We start from the raw sequence: 21,899 nt of genomic DNA, 5'->3' as shown, positions 1-21,899 counted from the left end.
CGTTGGTTCAAACTGCCAATGTTCACACTCAGTTCCACAGCTATAGGTAGTGTGACGCACGGGGCAGCAAACTGTCAAAGGGAGGAGTGGCACTATATAGAGTTTCCTATCACCGAGAGAGCAGGGTCTGCTTCTCCTCTTCTACCCACACTCTACAGTGATTTCTTTTCATTGTGAAGGTGATCTTTCCACAATCGTCTTCTAGTAGTTGTTGTTGCCTAAATTTAATCACAACTTTCTCACTAGTTCTGTTTCCCCTGACCCTGATATCCCTCTAATTATAAAAGAGTTTTTGTTGCTGAAATTTCACCTGCCTTCACCCTGACAGCAGCAGACCAAACACTGCCCATATTATTTATTCATTTTTATTCATTCATTCATATTATTCATGAAATACTGTGAAACACAATTGCGATGTATGTTTTTACAGCGTTGCTGCTTTGACAGATTTGCCACCGATTTGAGAGAAACATAAAGCTGAAGCTTCTCGTCTGAGGCGTAGCGCACTGGCAGCGTTGCACCCTGACGTGTCGTTTCTGGTAAAGCTCGAAGCGCGCATTGATCGTGCCACATGAGTCAAAGTATAGAAGCTGGTCTATCCCATCCTACACTGAAAAATGGGGCAGTCATGTTTACCGGAGTGCATTCATCCGAAATAACACAATAATCCACTGGTGTGGTTTTACTTTAAGATATAGTCATGTTGCGTGATTAATATATATTATATGCTGTGCTTATTTGACTCTCAGAAGGAGTGTGTCAAACTTCGCCTATTCTAATATGAGAGATTGATCTGTCTATGTAATAAAAATGCCATATTTTCCTGACTGTAAGTCACACTTTTTTGTCATTTAGCTGGTCATGTTTATTTATCTTATATATCAGAAAACGACAGGTATCACTAGATGGATTTGGGACCACTAGACAGCACAGTTTGCCAACAGAGATACAGTATCAACAAAAATTATGTCCATTTACATGAAAACACCAGAAAAACTGAAAACTCTATAGTTTTCATGGAGTGCCACTGGTGGGTGCTGTTGGTTGTTTTTGTAATGAAACCAGACACATGCGAGCAAAGAACGATACACTACAAGTTGTGCTACTATTAATAGACGACTGTTAACTATAAAACTACCAAGGTCCAGGAGAACATGGACTGGGAGTCATGCCGCTCTGGAGGCTGCCGTTGTTGTTACTGTCCATCTGCTTGGGAATGTGCAGAACAACTATCTACTGTGCATAGTCTGTCTACAAGTAAACGAAGCCTGAGAGTTTTCAAAAATGTGCTGTTTTCCCCCTCCATTTACTTGTCAACGTCAGTGTTTTTGGACCTTTCTGTGTGGAGTTTGCATGTTCTACCCTGTGCACGCTTGGTTTTCCTTCGTTCAGGGTTCATTGGTGCCTCTAAGTTGACTGCAGGTGTCCGTTTGTCACAGTGACGGAGTGGTGAGCTCTTCGCTGTGCATCCTGCTTTTAACCAACCTCAGCTGGGATTGACTCCAGCACCCCGTGATCCTCAACTCCACTAAGGCAGTTTATAAAATGGATGGGTAGAATAAAGCGCAGAAATAAAGGTCAGTGCGGGTTAGTTTGAGACAGTTGTGATTTGACCAGAGTAATCAGAGTAATGAGGAGGATTTCACAGTCTGTAACCAGCTTGCCCTTTTTATCAACCCCAAACTAACTGGCTGGACTGTGGGAAACATTAATTTGATTATCCTAAACAAGTGGCTCCCTCAGCTGCAGACCACAGATGTAAGGCTGTAGCCTGCATATAGCAGTTTAGTACTGAAGGCTCTAAAATTGTGCTCTTCAAAATACATTTTAGATCCTGAAGCCAGGCAAGCATAGGTACAGAAACATCTCTTTTGATGATTGAACCTTAGTGCAAGACATAAATGACATCCATTTACAATTAGAATATTTTGCATGGACTGTAGTGTATTTTTTATTTTATTTTTACAACCACTGGACCTTGTAATGCACATACAAATTTGACTCATGATGTCTCTCCCATTAAATTTCTTGTTAATGTCTGCATTCACTTTTATGCATAAAAAGAGAAAGAATCTTTTCAGCAGAGAAAATGTAGCTCAGTAAATCTCCAACCTGCAAGGAAGAAGAAAAAAAAAAAACAGACAGTTTGGCTGTGGGGTGGGGGGTGGGGGTGGAGAGTGATGACTCATGCACGCAGTAGAGGTCCCTCCCTTTCTATTTCTTTCGGTGTCCAATCAGTTCTTCCACAGCTGTCACTCACTGCCTCCAAATCAGATCTCAACAATGCTTCACTGTCCCCCTGTAAATCATTTCATTTTGCAAAAGGTTTAGAACATGTGAGGTGAAATTACAAAAATGGTGTTCGCATCGTTGTGTCACCACAGATTGTTTCTTGATAACATGATTACCTTGGGATGCAGACTGTAATCCTCTGCTTCCAGGCTGCTTTAGCCATGCTGTGGACACAAATTGCTCTGAAATGTACACACCAATGGATTTCCTGAGGTCAAAATATACATTTTTAAAATGCCACCTTATTTACACTGTTTTGATTTATTCTTAAGGGGGAGAATTATTACACATTATTTAATATTTTTTTCAAATACCATCACTTTCAGATTGCTTCTCCGGGAAAGGAATGCAGCCTGTAAAATGGCTGAAAGACGAATCGTTACATTGAGTTGCCCACATACACTAAATATTGAGTTATTGGCTCATAGTTTCCCAGAAGATACAAGTGTCTGCTCGCTGCGTTTCTCCAGGGATCACCTCGCCATCGCTGTGGCGTGAGAGCCGTTCTCAGGACTCCTCAAAGTGGGCGGATGCTTGACATGGGTTTTATGAGCCTCATGTAGAGGACGGCAGGGACCAAGGTTTCCTCTTTGCAGTGAGATTTTTTTTTTTTTTTTTAATATTGAAAAGTGTAACCCATGTATCCATGGAGCAAAAGCAGAGCTGGCATGACATTTCTGAGTGTGAAGGTAAATAAAGAAAAGGGAAAAAGTGAGAGGGTTGATGATGTTCTGGTGTCAAACTTGAAGTGAAGACAGATACATTTATCAGAAGCCACACAAGTTACACAAAGCTTTATACACTCATTTCATACCATTAACTCAAAAAGCAGCTTCCAGTTAATGTGCCCACGATGCTAAATCCTGATCACCCGATGCTTAATCTAGGATTTCTTAAGCCAACAAATTTCCGATATCGTCACCATCACATAATGTAATTTCTTCACGCTGATCCCAAATTGTAGTCATCAAATTATTCATTATTCGAATGATGTGTTGATTTGATGTGACTGTGAGGTTTCTGCCACCGCCCCAGAACAGTGAAGGTGGGTGGTGTTTCTTCTGTGGTGCACATTCCCACAGGGTTCCCGGCTTTGTGCAATGCAAACTGATACATTCACACCTACGGGAAAATATTTTCCGTCACTCGTTTACCACCTCAAAGGAGCAGCAGTGAATACCACTGATGGCTTCCAAACCCCTGGCGGTCCCAGAATCAGCACCCTGGACAGCGATCATGCCATACTTGAAAATAATCCACCTGAGCCAAAAGCAGGAAGATCATTTTTTTACTCTTGAAGCTTTGTCAGACTCACTCATATTCTCTCTACCCCCCTGACAAATAAAGACACGTATCCTAGAGAATCTGCTCAGATTCTTCCAGATACATGCAAAGAAAGAATTAGTCATTATTACTAAATGTACACTTCCAGGCATGACATTGGACACACCCTCTCATTCAAAGTTTTTTTACATTGTAGATTCTTACCAAATGCATTGAGACTATGAATGAACACATGTGGGATGATGTAGTAGACAAAAAAGTGAGAAATAGCTCAAGGTTTTCACTTCACAGCTGTGACTTGTCAGGGTTCATTTGTGGAATTTCTTGCCTTCTTAATTGGGTTGGGAGCATCGGTTGTGTTGTGCAGAAGTCAAGTTGGCACACAGCTGGCAGCCTGATTTGACAACTGTTAGAATTTATATTATGGCAATAAAAAAACTAAACAAAACAACAGTCCATTATTTAAAGAACTGAAAGTCAGTCACTCCAGAAAATTGCAACAAAATTGAGCGTTTTCCAAAGTGCAGTTGCAAAAAACCATCAACTGGCTCTCGTGAGGACCACCCCAAGAAAGGAAGACTCACCTCTTCTCCTGAGAAGAGGTTCATCCAAGTCGCCAGTCTGAGAAATCACAAGGTAACGGCAGGTTAATGCCACACACTTTTCTAGTAACAGACACATCTCTACATCATTCAGGCCTTTCTGGTCAGATCACTGCCTGGAAACAACTAAGGGAAAGCAACAAGCAGAACAGCTTTGTTTGGACTAAGAAACACACAGGGAATGGATTTTCGACCACTGGAAATCAGTGCTTTTGGTCTGATGAGTCTAAATTTTAGACATTCATAGTTTTGAGGCCTTCAGTGAGGATCTACAATGTAAACAGGAAGATAAACAAAAACACATTGTATGAGAAGAACTGTCGAACTTGTGGCCAGTGTTGTACATACGGTGTCTGGCAGTGTTCAGGGTGGACCTGGCCTTCACCCGCAGGTGATTTTCTAGAGTTAGAGATGAATATGTGTTCCAGTTCATGGAATACATACTTCTATAAAGACTCCACGAATCAACTTTATTAATTCCCTTTTTTTTTTCTCTCTCTCCTCATAAGTAGCTGAGAAGCTGCTAGATGTCTGCGCCTTTGTGAACCTTAATGAATCTTTCCTGGTCTTAAATCAAGGTGACACAAGCAGTAAGGTAAAGGCACTTAACTCTGCCTATGTGTTTCATAACAGCGTGGATTGTGCTTCAAATTTGCTATATATGGTGTGGGGAGACACCGTGACAAACAGAGTAGCCTGCTTCCTGAAATTGTTTAGATAGTTTTCCAGGGTGTCCTCTGCTTCGTGGCGACACTGAGAACTACCCATAACCCATGTCCCTTGGCAGCCATTCCAAAAAAGGACTGTCTCTAGAAATCCGTGAAAATATCGGCCAGAAAGAAGACCTGTGACCTTTTCAGCTTTTTTTTTTTTTTCCTAGAAAGTTCAACATGTTTCAGCTGAAGACATCTAACTCTGAAGTTTGTTTCATCAAAACCCAAATACTGGGTCATTCTAATGTAGCCCAACTTTCAATGCACATGAAAAGCTGCACAGCATTTTTTTTCTGCATGTTTTCACCATGTCTTTTTGCACAGAGTTGTACAACACATTAATACTCTAATACTATGTTTTACTGCTAGTGTTTGGGCTTCATCTACCCTCTCTTCTGCAGACTTTGTCTTTGGGAAAGATGTTCAATTTGAATTTTCACTTTTCTGTTGCTCCAATACAAAATCCCCTCTGTGATATTTTTTCTGATAAATCAAAACCAGATTGTTGCTGATGAGTTGTTAGACCTCTGATGAATGATTACACACGGTGAACTGGAATATTTTTACTGTTTCTCTTTGGTGTGTCGTTTACAACTGAACTGTTTTGAGTAGAAATAGCACAATCTGTTCCTATAGATTCCAATCAGCCTGCTTAAATTCTGTGTGTAGGAATGTTTGAACAAGTTGCAGTTCCACCCATGCTTTCTATTTTTAGTTAAGATTTTATTTCACAGCAGTTTTCTTTTTCGCTGTTTTTAAATGTTTTTTTAATTATTAGTTTTACTAGTTCGTCTGTTGCTTGAACTGCTGAATTTATTTTTTTCACGCCACACATTTTATTACATGTTATCTACAATACAGATGATAACAGTCGCCGGATTAGAGTTTATTCTTTTGGGACTATGAATATCAGCCCCAGATTTCCGGCCAATAATCCATTCATTAGCGATGGTGACATTTAACTGTGCTACTTGTGAGACTCACATGTTAACCATCTGCATGGCTGGTTGACAGAGTCCGACTGCCATCGCCATGCCTCACTTAGCTGTACGTGCATGTTATCTATCCATACATTCGTGATCTGTGTATAGAGAGAGATAAAAAAAAAAGTCTATTATTTCAGCAAATATCTTCTTTCATAACATTTCTGGCTCCCAAAACTAAACAACCTTTACAGAAGTGAAAGCATGGAGCACATGAACGGCGCTCCCTTATAATTACTATTATGTATTACATAATATGCAATTGTAACTCCTCCAATCTCTTAACACTGAGTCCAAGACAAAAATCTTTCTCATAGGTGCTCAGTCCTGTGCTGGAATAAGTAAAAACAGTAAGTTCATGCCGCTGGAATAACACCATGACTTAATGTCCTTGTGTGAGCTCCAAAGTTCTGAAGCAGCAGGTCACTTTTTCCTTCATAAAATTCCCAGAATTAATATCTGTTTTTGACTTCGATACTAACATCAAGGGACACTTCAAAAAAGTAATTCTAAAATACTTTAAAGTGTCCCGCACACGTGTTGACAGACTGAAAAAGCCTGGCGCTTTTTCACAGGTTGTTCGTGCCTCCGATAGGATTTGTTCACTCCCGGTTTGGAAATGACCTACTAACTTCAGACGGGTGTTTTCGTAGACAGGCGACCTAATGCTGTTTTTGTGCGTGCAGACTTGTCTTGTCTTAACTGGCTCAAATACCTCCTCGAGTACATTTATTTAAACATGTGCCAGGAGAGTGCAAACAGCGCTGAACGGATGAGGTATGAAAGTATTTGTCGTAACTCTGCAGCATTCCTTCGACAAAAGAGAGATTAGTTCAACACACATAGAAGCATTTGGAAGGATCCCTCTGGCAAAAAAGAAAGAAAAAAAAAAAAGAAGAAGTTTTCTGTGCTCCCGTGTCACTTGTTCACTCCCTCATTCATTCACTCCCTTGCTGACTTACTCACGGCCCACACGTAGTACGTGCGGTCCGCTTTAAATTTAGGAAGGTGAGGCAGAAGGCTGCGTGCGTCTCAGACATGACTGATCACCATCAACATAATCACTCGACAGAGTAATTGTGGGAAGCTTTCATGCCTTTTGAGCTCGTCTGCTCTCACTGGCCATCTGTTTTGGACACGTCCGCCTCCTACCTGCTGTACCTACTCCATTCACTTGAGTGAAGCGAAAGAGAATAAAACTTCAGCGCTCTCCTTTAAGACACAGAGAGAGACGGAAGGTTCCTAAAGCAGCAGCAGCGAGGTGGTTAAGGCATTAAAAAGTAATTTTATTGTAAGATAATCTCGATATCATTTGAGCCAAGCTGCAGTTTTAAGTGTAAGATTTATGTCGGGGAGTCACGCGCACGACGGCAGAGACTCGGTATGTTGTCACTTGCCTCCTCTCCGCAGCTGACATAACCAAAATTCTCTCACATAATCACAACCTCCACATGTGTCTGTTCATAACAAGCTCTCGAGCTGCAAACCTGCCAAATTCGTGCGCACTTGCGTCTCGCCATGAACTTTGTGTGACAGAGAAAGAAATGCAAACCGGTTAGCTCCACTCTTGCCATGGCAACGGACGCGACAAGAAAAGCGATCCTGTACCTGTGTATCTGTCTCCCTAATGGTCTGTGTGTTAGTGTAACAAGATCTGTAAAAACTCCCCTCAATGACATTTTAGATCCCCCACTGTAACTGACCTGGGCTGGGGAGTCACAAGTAGGATTTAGGTGAGTACTCAGGCTTCTCTCAGGTTCCTGTTCCCCTTTTCCTAATGAATTCAGCCAGAAGAAAGCTTGAGATGAGGCCCCTTTTTCCACGCGGCCGGGATATTATATACTGTCGCATGGGCTGCATTTTGTTTGCAAAAGTCTCATGAATGTAAAAATTGCACTTTTCTTCCCTTCTTTTTTTCTTTCCTCCACAGCATATCGTGCCCATAAAATCTCTCCAGAGATGTTTTTGATTTGACATGTCTAACGACAGTCTGTAATGTGTTTCCCTTCTCCTTTTGGGGAAGAAAAGCCTCTTATTAAGAATGCTGTGGGATGACTGCTGAAGGGTCCTGCATTATAGCACCTTGCAGCTTCTCACTGTTGGACTGCACCACTCGGACCACTCCTAACTCTCCTGTACCCTCTGCTGGGAAAGGCAGATATTGCACAGCCTGGACAAGAGTACTCCGAGCAGAGCAGTTACTTTTATTTTAAGTATCACTTTCCGCATTTAAAGACTTGAGAATCACCCACGTTATGTGTGGTGGTTTAATTCCAGTCCGCTGCCTTCTCCGCGGAGCCGCGGTCTAGGTGAGAGCCTCGCTGACACCCCTCTGTATGAAATATCAATGTGAATGACTCACTCCCAAGTTTGGTGTCAATCATCATTGCAAATACCAAACCTATTATCACCGAGTCTTTTCAAGAAGTTGTTTAGTCCATCTGGTGGCAGAAGCAGCAGGCTTTCTGAATAAGAGAGACCATTTTTACAACATCGAGATGCTTTTTTTGTTTTGTTTTTTTTACCTTAGAAATGACCTTGTAAATATCTGTTCTTAAAATCTCTGAGCATGTATTTGTTTTTGTCTCTCTCTTTTAGCTGAGTTCATTTGTTGTGTGTGTGAGTTTAAAGGTGGTGAAACAAACACTGACCCTCTTCAAGACGAACAGCGTCTTTGCTCAGCGCGTCGCCGGTACAAATAAACATACAGCATTTAGATTTCATACTTCGGCCGTCTGTCTGTCACTCGCTCCAGCGAAAATAAATGAGCTTTACCTTTGTTCTTTTGGACACAGCTTCCTCAAGATGTGACAAAAGATTGTTATGACAAGTGCAGCAGACTCCAGTAGAGGACCAGTTTGTCTCCTGGTTGCCTGTGTCGACTGTTTTGATAAAAGCCAGCCTACTTTGCTGTTTGTGTTTCTGTTTTCCTTTTCCTTTTTTTTTTGTATTGAATAGCACAACAGGCAAGTTCATTATGCGTGTGACTCATCCCACTAGCCCACACCCCCTCCCCATCTGCTGCTGTGCGCTGGAAAGGAGAGGGAACCGCCATTGATCACTTCTTCCCTCACACATGCACGCACACACCCCACCTTCAACGTCACTATCGATCGACATGCTTAATGTTTTTGTGGGGAATGGCTGGCATTTCCTTTTTTGTGTCATTTTACATATGTTTTCTAACATTATGATAAATCAAGGGGCAGAAATATAAGAAAAAGGAAAAAGTGAAGCATAATCCCAAAAATTATTCAGACAGTCTGAGACTATTCAGGTTGTGTGTTTTTGCTTTTTTTTTTTTTTTTTGGCAGTGACAGTCAAGGAATATATAAGGATTAATGTCTGGACTGGACAGGAGATGTTTCGGCTTTGTGAGTGTTATTCCACATGGATACAGCTGAGTTAACAGCCACCAGCACTCACAGCAAAGATGCTGCAGAATGATTCCCAGGCACATTTTTCACACTCTCTCACTTTTCTGGATTCAATTGATAAATGATCTTTAGCAATTACATGCTATTTCTGTCATGTCTGTACATTTTAAGCACATGGAGTTCATCCGATGATTGCCTTCGCCTTTGCAACAAAGCAAAGATTAATTTAGCTTTTCCTTAAGAGGCAGTCCTTAAATTGCTGTGAAACAGTTTTAGTGTAAACATGGCAGAGCCTTTTCTTCAGAATTTAAATAGAAAGAGAATAGAAAGACTAAATAAAAAGAATCTTCTTTGTAACATCCGTCTGTATTTTAGCCATGTGTCTTCTGATGTTAGTGGTCCCACAGTCCAAAAACATGAGTGAGAGATCACTCAGTGAAATCAAATCACCCATCTGAATGTGTTGTTGTGTCTGTTTTGGCCCTGCGATGGACTGGCATCCTGTCCACGGTCCACCCTATATTCACCCTTTGGGATCAGCTCCAGCCCTCCACAATCCTGAAACAATATTGAAGGTGGCACGATGAATGGAAAATGTGACTTTTACAAGTTGTAATCAGCCTGTGGACGGCTTTTAACATCTACGAGACTCATAAAAACACCAATCAATCCAAGTGAGGGTCACAGCTTGCTGGAGCCGATCCCGATCAGTAGACTGACGGGAGTGCATCAGAGACGGGCCACTAGCCAAATAACTTGCATGCACATTGTTGTTTTTTGTGTTTATTTAGGCATAAGGGTGGTTTAATCTGGCAGTATTTTTTCCAAGAGTCATCATGTTTGGTAACTATGAGAGCATGAAGCAAAGCCTGAAGAACTCTGGTTTCTACCAAAAGGGATTGAGATAAGCTGTCCGACAGCACCGAGAGGGGTTTTCTCATTCTGCTACAACTTATTATATTGCAGTTGATCCAGCTGCGTTTAAAACGACGAACACCTCTGCCAGCGGTCAACGAGCCAACTTTTGAGACCATAAATTCACAGCTCTAACAGTCGTCAGAGTAAATACATCCAAGGTGATGTGTCTGATGGTGTTCATACGGACTGGATGACACACTCACTGTCCGTCTGTACTTTACAATATGAGAAGAAAAATAAAGAGTGAAATCCAGTAAACTAGTCAGATACGATCAGGAGTGATTGCAATCGAAAAATATGACTGTAGAGGGTTCCTGTTAACTCGCGATCATTTGCCAATTGCGTCAGTTTGATATTTAATAATCCCTTCGATTGAATTGATGTGGTTGGAAAGGATAATATGATTCCCATAGACTGTGTTTTCTCTGCTTAGGCTGTTGTTTCGATGTTGTGTGTGGAGATAACGTAGTTTAATTTGCTTGAGCACTTTTTCTATATTGGTTTACGTTAGTCGAGTGATAATTGTTGACTCATGTTAAATGGCTTTATGTGTTTTGAGACACTTGTGTGACTGTAGGAACTGGTCAAAATGAATTCCAAAGAGAAGTCTGTCATCCATCCATCCATCCATCCATCCATCCATCCATCCTTCCATCTTCTATACTGATCAATGCCGTGAAGGGTCGCAGTGTGCCGGAGCCAATCCCAGCTTACTGTGGATTGAGGGCAGAAAACAACCTGGTCCGGTCTCCGATCCATCACAGGGACAAACAACCACACACACTCACATTCACACCTATGGGCGATTCAGGTTCACCAGTTGGCCTCACCTGCGTGTTTTTGGACAGTGGGAGGAAACTGAAGTATCTGGGGGAAACCTTTTGGAATAGGATTGACGATAAATACAAACACTTTAGTGGGTGATGTTAATGTCAAGTTGAGATGAGATTTATTGTTTCAATAACAGGGCAGCTTCTCTTGCTCCAGCCATCAACCAGCCACCTTTTTTTTTTTCTCAATCACATGATTATCTGCATTTCCCACCAGCAGCATTTTGGAAGTGGAAAGTGAAGCATTTAGTTCATTTTGTTGTTTTTGGTACTTTTTTTTTACGTCAACTTTTGCCCTGAGTTCAAAAGACATAAAGTAATGAATTTTGTCAATAAATTTTTCAAATCCTATTTGTTAATTGCATAATTAACAGTATTTTTTCTTACCTGCTTTCACATTTTCGGTGCATTTAGTTTGGTTTTTAGGAGGGATGTATTGGAATTTCATAGCACGAAATCTATCGAAGTAAAAAAAAAAAGATGAAACAACATCGAAAGACGCCCGGAATAAAACTCGAAATTGAAAATGGCTTCAAGAAAACGAAGGGGCGCTGCGCTGTGAGACTCATTCAAACTGATTCAATGAGGAAACACTCTCACTTCAGTGAAAATGGAAGACGGAAAATGGACGCTCCTGCATACGCTCCTCTCACACTGACAGTGTGCGACGGTGCGGGCTTCTACAAGAAGCGGTCCCCCGTCAACAACAGACGACATGCTGTCTGCAGTCCGCTGCTATGTGGCTGTACGAAATGCATTGTTAATAAATGCTAAATACACCAGTGCCCGAAGCTGTCCAATAAGTTAAAAAAAAAGTTAAATTCTTGTTGTGGCCTGGATGTGCGGGGTGATATGTGAACAGTTTTTGATCAAGCCGCCATATGCATGATCGCTCGTAATAGGCGTTCATCCGTTACCGTCCGATTCAGCATTTTTCCTTTTCCTACAAGTGTGTACCATATCGTATGGTTTGACCATACAGAGACGCCGCATATTTCAGACTCTGGACGCATATAACGGATTGATCTCGAACACCATTTCAGCTATTTAAGGCCGATACAACCAGCAGAGTCAGTTTTGAGGCAAAAGTTTTTATTTTGAGGCCGACATTCGTCAGAAAAGATCTCTTCCCAGCTCCGTGTCTCTGCTGCCTAGTTCACGTTCAAGGCAGCTTGGACTTGACAACGCCAGGCGTTCAAAGACACAAATTCACAATGTTTACCGGAATAATTAAGGCGATGACAAAATGAGACACCTAAAATAAATGTGGGGTGTCTGTGAACCTTATGTAGTGTCAAACCAATTCCAACCATGTTGTTTTCCTTTTACACAATTCGCATCAGGAATAGCTTTAAAATATGTCCGTCTGTCCAGATCTTTCACAGCAGACTTGTTTTCCTTTTCATTTCAAGAACAAGTTACAACAAAGCACCTTTTGAGATTTTATGTTTCTGTTTGTATTGTAGTTTAAATAAGAAAAAAGGGCTGTATTGTATTTTTTACTGAAGATAAGCAGCAAAAACCTTTATAACTTTATGCAAGTCTGCATAAGGAAGAAACTAAAGAATATTTAATTTTTGCATTTCTACTGTTAACAGAATTGGTATTTATTTGCACTAGCCATAAGTTACTTCATGTAAACTTTAGCTTTTATATTTTAAAGAGGAGACTGGAAGAGGATGGCATAATGTTTGATTTTTTTGTGTGCATACAGTAGGTAAGAGACTGAGCAGCAGAAAGGTCAGGTTTTTTAGGTCTTAATTCGAACCAAAAGTATAAAAGCACCACTAAGACCAAAGTTTTTTTTTTATAATATCGTCATTTACTAGAAATAATTTTAAAAAACCAAAAACTGTGAGATTGTTAATTTTAACATCAGATTTCATTCTTTATTTTGGTAGCAAACCCAGTTTTTACTGTCAAATTGCTTTTCATCAAATCGATTATCTTCATCAGGTCATTTGTTTGGATTTTCATTTCGTATCGTGAACCATGTGTCGTATTTCTTATTGTTTCATGAGTTTTATCATTTCATTACACCCTTATTTCTGACCAAATCAGAACGAAACGCAGCCCTTTAGCCATGCTAGTTTCTTGTTTATCTTCTTTTTTATTTTTAAAGTCAGACTTGGATTCTTAACCTTGAACCAAAACATGGTGACAGAATTACTTGATGCAACTAAAACATGAACCAACAAATATGTGCAGTAAGTGCCTCTCTGTTTTGATGCCCGTCACATTCCGTGTTTGGTTTATTTAGTTGTTGTTGATCTGTACTCTTTATACTGTGTCTGCTTCAGTCAGAGTTCATCTAGAAGTGGTCTGCTTGTTTATCGGGAAACCACGTTTGAACGGCAGTGTTTGCACTTGTCTGCCAAATCAGCAATTTTAACTAAGCAGTAAGACCCCATATCAAACTCAAATTGATAGTATTCTTGATCGTTCACCACTACATCATAAAGTCACCCACCGTCACGCCCTCATCGTTCAAACACAGTGTTCTCGTGTTAATCGTCTCTAACAATTCATTGTTTCAAAGTCAAACTTATTGTGGAAAAATGCAAAGTTTTGCTACTTGAATCAAGGCTATCATGTTTTGGTGTTCAAGTACACTGACTTCCTTCTGGATGAGCAAAATGTGTGTGTGTGTGTTTTTTTTTTTTAAATCTTTGAATACATGTTCCCACAAGGTTGTTTCCATTTTAATATGAACAAAAAACTTCTTGAAAGGAAAAATAGAGAAGAGTAGGTGTAACATGGCACATGTCAGTGTGAGTGAGACACTTTTACAATAAAGTTGCACAGCGATGATAAGACAGTGTTGATGAATCATATATGGATCCCTGTCGTGAGATGAATGTGTTGTTTTTTTGTTTTTTGTTTTTTTTTCTTGTCTTCTCGCATGTAGGTGGTCCTGGACATGACATTTGGAGGTGGTGGTCATACCAAAGCAATACTGAGCGCGGCTCCTGGAGTCACCGTTCTGGCCTTAGACCGAGATCCCACAGCCATCTCTCTGGCCCAGCGGTTAGCCGAGCAACACCAGTAAGTGATCCATCGAAAGGGATCAACACAAGCCGAAGCCTAAAACTGCACTGTGACCAGATGAACGACGGCACTCTTATCAGCGTTTGATCATTAATCTGTAGTTGTCCTCGCTGACATCTTAATACTTTTTAGCTGAGTTTGTTTTGTGGCCATTATTTCCTAAAACGACGCGTAGGTTTTGATGTACAATGGCACGGCGGTTCTCGGTATTTCTCACTTCTTCCGTGAGCCCGATCAAATGCTGCTTGCCAAGATACAGCCCCTGAGTTTCACTGTCCAATCAAATCCATTCTTCCTTCTTAACTTAAAGCTTTTCTCCCCCCCACGCAAAGCTGGTGGGCCCGGCATGTCATTTGTCAGAGTAAGGGCCCACGCCTGCAGTGTGAGGGAGATGCTGCCTCCCACAGAAGATCTATAAGTTAGGGGAGGTGAGGGGTGTTAAAAAGTCAAGAGAGAGAAAGGAAAATGAAAACATGAGAGAGAGAGAGAGAGAGAGAAAGAGAGAGAGAGAGAACAGGGAGACACGAGGACTCAATGCCAGGGTGAGAGGGAGTGCGTGTGTGCATGAGCAAGGCGCGGGTGGATGAAAATGAGATGTTCCTAAGACCATGGCGTGGGAAGGAATCCTTTTACGTAGATTCTGGGGAAACCTCTCTCAAGGGAATCTGCCAGAGAAATGTGCCTGTGAGCAGGGAATGACAATTAAGAGAGAGAGAGAGAACGGGCGAGTCGGAGAGAGAACACTGTATTCTGTCAGCAGCAATATACCGCTGCTGTAAACTCTTCCACGCCTACTCCTGATGCAAGTTGAGAGAGGCTAGAGAAATCTAGCAATTAACCAATATTATTGGAAGCCTGAGTAAAAGACCCTGCCAGCCTACGCAGTGCATCCACACAACAGGGTGAGAGGATTTTCTCTCTCCTCCGTGCTCCCATGTCTTCAGGAACGTACAACCTCATTGCAAACTGTTGAGTGTTGATGTTAGCCTGAACACAGTTTTGCAGAACAGCGAGGATAATTACATGTCAACAACATTAAAAACATGTTGCTGATATATATATATATATATATAAAAAGAAAACGGTTGTGTTACCTGAGTAATATTCACGTGTGTCTTTAATGGGATTTTTTTTCTGTGGCATGTTGTGCCTCGCTATTCTCTGCACCATTTTTCTTGTTGCTATGACTTCCCTGTGCTTGAAGCGCCACAGTAGTTGTGCTCAGAATAAATGATATAAATGAGAAAAAGGAACCAAGCATAAATGAAAAGGCAAACATAACATTTACATGGGACTGAACACAGACTGTGATCATGTTTGACATTATACCATGTGCTGTGTTTGCTATCGTGTCAGTACAATGGGAGCTGCAGTCCGGTTGAGTTGGATACATATGTATTTATTGTATTTATATTCAGATTTTCATCTTTTGGGATTCTGTTAATTCTCCTACTCTGTTCATTTTGGCTCCCATGTGTATTGCATTTTTTTTTTCCTCCCAGTTGTATGAGCTTTTGATTCAAGAATACATTTTTAAAGATTTAAGCCATGGCCACATAAATTGTACATTTTTCACAGATACAATTCAGAAAACGTCAACTGTCACCAAGGGGTGTAAAACATGTGACCTGCTGGACAAAACTGGCCCGTTGAAAAGTCCAGTCCAGCCCGGGGAACTGCTGGAATTGTAAGGAAGACCGTAAAGGAAAAGTACGGTTTAAACAGCTTTCACATTGTTTATAGAATGAAGTCGAACAATATACTCACCCAGAAGGCTTTTCTGATCCGAACAGTGCTTCGGGAGAAATTTAGATTCAAAGTCGAGCGGCGGATATCCGTATACGTCTAGCAGACGGGGCATCGGTAACGCCGCTCCTAAAACGGCTTTAATCGTCCAAAAACTCATTAGTTTCACCAGTTTTTCATCACGGTCCGCTCACGCCTCTCCTCCGCGACAGCCCGGTGTCGAGATAGATGTTTTTGTTGTTTTGTTGACCTGTGAACTGAAAGCTTTGTTTACGGCTGCCGCGCACATGCGCAGTACGGCAGGGGCTACCGGAGGCTACGCAACAACTTTCTTCTTCCAGTTTAGTGTAAAACGGACGAATATCTATCGGATGAAGATGTTGTGGACGAGAACTTTGAACATGAAGGGTGTCCTTACAGTAGACAGATGAAGAGCTCATCGAAAGGCGAGCGCAGAGGCAAAGAGAAGAACAGCTGGCCAGAGCCGTACTATATATTCATGTCTCCAGCTCTGACAGCTGAGAGTGGATTTTTTTAAGCAGCGGCACCTCGGTGAGACGGAGCTGTTCAGCCAATCAGGGAGCTCTATTCCGAGGGTGTGGACAGGTCGACTCGGAGCTGATCGGTGCACCACACACCACAGGATTTGCAAATCGGAAATATTAAACATGTTCATTATCTACGATCTCCCCTTCCGACGCCTCCCGAGAGGCTCCGACCGGAAAAAATCTCTCGGAACACACCGCGCACTACACGAAGATCGGACCCAATCTCATTTGCATACTCCCGACAATCGGACCTTGTCGGCTTCTGTCGGCTTCTGTCTTCCCGATCATCCTGTAGTGTGTGCTGGCCTTAAGTGGGCTCCAGTGCTGACTTTCAAAAAAAGAAAAAAATTCAAAGTTAATACTGAGTATACAGACACAGTATGTAAAGAGACCAGTTAGCCTGTAGAAGCGGTCAAGGTACACCTTTATTCCCAATCCGTTCTCACGTCTTGGGGTCGATTCTGAGTCTTGTCCAATTCCACAAAACACATGCAGACCGGACTGTCAACCTCCCGTGCCCCTTAAATAATCAGTGAAAGAGTGAAAAGCTGTGTCATTGTTCTGTGGCCAGGATGGGATCCAGTTTTTTTTCAATACAAAAAAATAACTTTTTTTCATGCTTTGTCGACTGCAGGGAATATAAAACACCTCCGAGACCCTGAAATGGTAATTGGATTTCACTTAAAGCACTTTTTCATGAACAGCCCCCAAAGAGCTTGACACTGTTAATAACTGTACACACACACACACACACAACAGGAGGAAGCTGCCATGCAAGGTACCGAACCCATCCATTTAGAGCAACTTGGGCTTCACTGTCTTGCTAAAGGACACTTCCACGTGTTGACAGGGGATGCGGGGAATCAAACTATTGCAACAACACATCATCAGTAGGGTAAAACTGACCTGTCTAAACCCAGCTCACGTTCTCGATTAGTGGGTGAACAATCCAGCGCTTGGTGAATTCTGCTTTACAATGATTGAGAGAAGATCACTCTGCAGGCCAAACAGTAGGTGACAGCAATAGTGCAGCACTATAAGCTTGCTAGACTGGCTGAAATAGCTTTTGTATAGAAGTGTAGTGAAGTTTTTAATGTAATTTCTTGAAACATTCAAAACTTTTTTGGTGATGACTCACAACTGAGAATTGTATCTTCAGTTTGCATGTGTTGTGCGTGTGATCAGCTAAATACTGAGTGACACCAAGCACGATTAAGTATTGCCGGCATCAGTCCCTGTTTATTAAGTAATCTGTAATAAACTATTGTTTTTCTGTTATTTTGCTACGATAACAGTAACCGCTTTCACAGTACCGTCTTTGTTAAGTGCTGAGCTGATTTGATCTTTATTTTTCCACTATTAAACTGAGACTGAGTCATAAATAATGCATCTATTTTTTTAGATGTTTCAAATCACAATGCAAGTTGGTAATTAGTTTGTTAAATTAAATTCCTCACAGTATTTCATGTGATCATCACCTCATATATTCATATCAGTGCAGGCAAAAGGAAAGTGTGTGTGACTTTAAGTCACACACACTTATTTGTACGCAGTTATTTATACGCACAAACATTTAGAAGATAAGGCTGTAGGAGCATTGTCTGATAAAAATCAGACAATGCTCCTTTTTCCCTTTTTTTAACTTTCTTTTTTACCCTAGCAAAAGCTACTCTAGCAAAAGCTAGGGTAAAATGAAAAATATCTGAAAGAAGTAGGCTTTTTTGTGCACATAGAAAAAATGTTAGCTTTTTTAGTTGAGCTCATTGGAAAAAGGGAGCAAAAACGAAAGTGTTTATATTTTTCTTGAGTGTGATTGAGATCCGTCAGTCTGGAATGAGTTGCACAGCCGTTTGTGAAGCTTCAGGACTCCGGGGTGGGAGCCGTTATACACAACTGGAGAAAACATAGAACAGTGGTAAACCTTCCCAGGAGCTGCTAGCATAACAAAATGACCCTGAGAGCACAGCGACCACTCATTCAAAAAGAAACTTTGAAAAGTTGAATTTTCGGAAGGCGTGGGTCTCATTACATCTGACATAAAACTTACACAACATTTTAGAAAAAGATCATCATTCCAATACTCAAACATGATGGTAATGTGATGGTTCAGACACTGCTGTGCTGCTTCAGGACCTGGACGACTTGCTGTGATTGACGGAACCATGAATCCTATGGAGGATTTTGGAGTGGCCTAGTCAAAGTCCAGACTTGAATTGGATTGAAATGTTGTGGCATGACCTTCAAAAGTCCGTTCATGCTCAGAAAACTCTCCACTGTTGCTGAATTAAAACAATTCTGCAAACAAGAGTGGACCAAAATAGCTCTAAAGACATGTGAAAGGCTCATTGCCAGTTACATAAAATGCTTGATTTCAGTTGTTGCTACTGAGATGGGCCCAACCAGTTATTTGGTTTAGGTTACAATTACTTTTTCCACTCAGAGCCCGGTAGCTTTGATTTTTATTTTTTTTTCCTGAATAAATGAAATTAATTGGAATGTTCCCAGCTGCAGATACACCTTCCTGTCAATGGTTCATTAAACGCTACCGGAACGTAAACATTCTCAAGGTTCCCAGAACTCTTTGCGGCTCTCCCAAATTCCAGCTGACCAGTCGATTGTAAATTTTGACTCACCCAAAAGCCAAAAATGAAAGTAACTCCTCTTTATCTCAGTTAAAGTTTGTAGAATTCTGAAGTTCTTACAAAATTAGTCATGATGGGATCGATAAAGACCAGATAAGAAGATAATCTATGATTGTAACTTTTTCAGAGAGTATAGATGACCTTGTTGATAAACTTGAGTGTCGCGGACTGAGAAAATACTGTGAGATCTGCAGAAATGTACTCGTTAAGATCGAACAGCGAGAAAAAGAACATAACGGCATTTGTTTGTGTGCGCGTGTTCACGCCGAGCTCCTTCTGTCTGCTTCCGCGAGCCACCTGTCCACTTCAGACGCGGAGTTGAACTGCTTCATATCTGGACCTTCCAGGCTAATGAAGAGCTGCCCTGTCAACGTGCCTACGGCGAGGTTGTTGTTTTTCCAGTTTGACTGCATAAACGGGCAGCAAAGTGTGCAAAGCGTATCACAGTCGCTGTTTCCCAAACAGCACTGCTGCTTTTATGGTAGTGGAGAGATGCCGAAAGCACGAGCGCCACTCATCAGCTCACAAAGCATTTCGCTGGTCACACGTTATGCTAACTCTGGTTGGCTGTCAGTGATTGTCCGCTGATGTTAGTCCAAGCTTTAAATGTTAAAGCAATAGAGGACCACAACAACAAAGGCAAAAAGAAGGAAGGCAATGGCAACCACGAGTGAGGCAACTGGAGGTAGTGCTCATGTTCATGTTGAGAGAGAGAAACTTTCAGTGAGCACTGCAGGTTGTGTTGGTCCGTGAGTCCATTAAACACCTCGAGGTCTCACACAGCTGCTCTTCTAGAGCATCCTGCATTTCTTATTCATTTCACATCTCAACACTGCCCCCTGTGGCTGCTTTTGGTACTGCATAAGTACCCGTAAGTTTTCATGGAGACCGACAATCCCATTCCATCTGGACCCCCGACTACCATGTGTTTGACATGCCTGGTTTAGAGGTCACAGATCTTCAGACAGCTTCTGCCGCAACACATTGATGAGGGAATGACAAGTTTTTGTTTTGCATCACCCTGGTCTCTTCTCGTTTCTGTCTTTATTTGCATTGTTTGCATCCACTGAATAATCTTTGACAGTCAAAATCTTGTCATGCTTTAAAAATGTGCTCATATCTAAGACTAAACCCTGCCTAAAACACTCAAAAATAACGCCACGCTAAATCCAAACCACACCACGAGTCTCATTTCAAGTCTCATTTTGCATTGTCTTAGCAACCACCTCCAGAAAGCCAAATGAAAACTTTATAAACCTTGTGAGGAATGTTTACTGACATGTTTATCTTCAGCGTACAGGCAAGTGACAAACAAAAGTGTCTTTTTCCTTTTTTTTTTTTTTTCTTTTGATGCAATTTTCTCTTGCAGTCTGAGAAATATAAACACTAATGAAACCTTTAATTGTCTTGCTCTGCTCTTCCATTGCGTGTTGTCTGTTGCTGGTTTTATTGTGTAACAGTGTTTCGATTGATTAGTAAGCACAAGCCAAGTCGTCAGTTCCGAGTAGACGTGAAATAGCCTCAATCAGTCAGTCACACGTCACAGACGACGTCCAGGGAGGTGTTTATTTCCATATCTGGAAACATTGGTTGTCCGTGACGTAACGTTTCTTGATTATTCAGAGAGCTTTAAAAGAAAAGGAAAAAAAAAAAGAAAAAAAAACGGGAGGTGAAGATGATGATTTTTTTTTTTTAAGTGGAGAAGCAGCAGAGACTATTACAGATCAATTAGAGGAAACACTTGTAAGCAATGATGGCAAGGCCACAAGTGAGTTCACAGCCTTTTAGTTATAAATTCACAGCATTCCTGTAGCTTTAATAGAGAACAAATAAGCCACAGGGAGAGCTTTGATAACCGTCTTCAGGTCAACCGAGGTAATTTGGAGAGAGAGAGAGAGAGAAAAACAATTTTAAAGACTGGCCTCTGTCTCTCTGTTTGTATCCTTCCACTTCTTTTTATTTCTCTTCTCTGGACTGTAGATATTTTCATCACTGCTCCCCTGCTGAAAGCAATCAATCAGCATCTTGTCTTAGACTTCAGTGACGCAGGTAAAGGAACTGAGCAGGTCAACACAAGGGAATATTTCAGGCTTGATTTGTGAAGAGGCAGCATGATGTTGAGTGAGCATGCGCCCAGGCTGAGGCTGCAGCGAAGGTTCCTCGTGTCCTCACAGAGTGTACTCTCCATCTCCAGATGGACAAACGCTAATGTTAAGGCAGGGAGTGGTGTGCTAAAAAATACTATGTTTTATGCAAAGTAAACCTTGTGCTGCTGCATCAGACTTAATTACACCATGGCTTTATCATTTCTAATAGATCGCAGTTAAAACAGGCTTGATAAAATCTTAAATCAGTGGTTTGTTGTATTTTCCGATCCATGTTTTTTAGACAGATTTTTTTTCCATTTCCTTCTGAAAAATTACTGAAAAGATCATTTTTATCGAAGTTTTTAAAGGCCACACTTCTTCATATATTCTCAAACCTCAACTCTATTGTCTGCTGAGCGCTTTGGCTGGTTCAGAAGCTCTGCAGACGTTTTTGTGCACCTCTGCACAATTAATAAGAAACCGTTCAGGCTGCATGTCGAACAATTGTTGATACTTTTCGAGCTGTTTCTTTGTGTTAGGAAATAAGAGAGCGTGTCAAAGAAGAGCACTTCAGAGCACAGAGAACATTTCAATCTCGCTGAAGTAAACCAGATATGACAGACGTATTGCAGTGCTGCGCTTTCTAAAAGCATAGCTGAAATGCTCTTCTTCACAGAACAAAGCACCGAGGCACCTTGAATCTGACCTGACGTACCATGTGTCCACAGACAACATTAAGGTGATTTTGCAGACAACTCAATTGATTGCATACAATGAAGAATGGAAATCAATGATTCTTTGTAAACTCTCGCAGGGCAGTACAACCTGA

At 41.3% G+C, this 21,899-nt stretch overlaps 1 protein-coding gene across 1 annotated transcript in view; it reads left to right on the top strand.

Moving 5' to 3' along the window:
* Positions 1-21,899, top strand: part of LOC115391400 (probable methyltransferase-like protein 15) — a 51,026-nt gene that overhangs the window by 13,228 nt on the left and 15,899 nt on the right. Inside the window, exon 3 of the mRNA XM_030095645.1 lies at positions 13,908-14,044. Within this exon, the coding sequence (XP_029951505.1) occupies positions 13,908-14,044 (137 nt within the window). The remainder of the gene's footprint in view (positions 1-13,907; positions 14,045-21,899) is intronic.

The sequence above is a fragment of the Salarias fasciatus genome, chromosome 1 (assembly GCF_902148845.1).
Source record: "Salarias fasciatus chromosome 1, fSalaFa1.1, whole genome shotgun sequence".
Lineage (NCBI taxonomy): Eukaryota > Metazoa > Chordata > Actinopteri > Blenniiformes > Blenniidae > Salarias > Salarias fasciatus.
The sequence above is the reverse complement of the archived record's forward strand: the minus strand, read 5'-3'. Positions and strand labels throughout refer to the sequence as shown.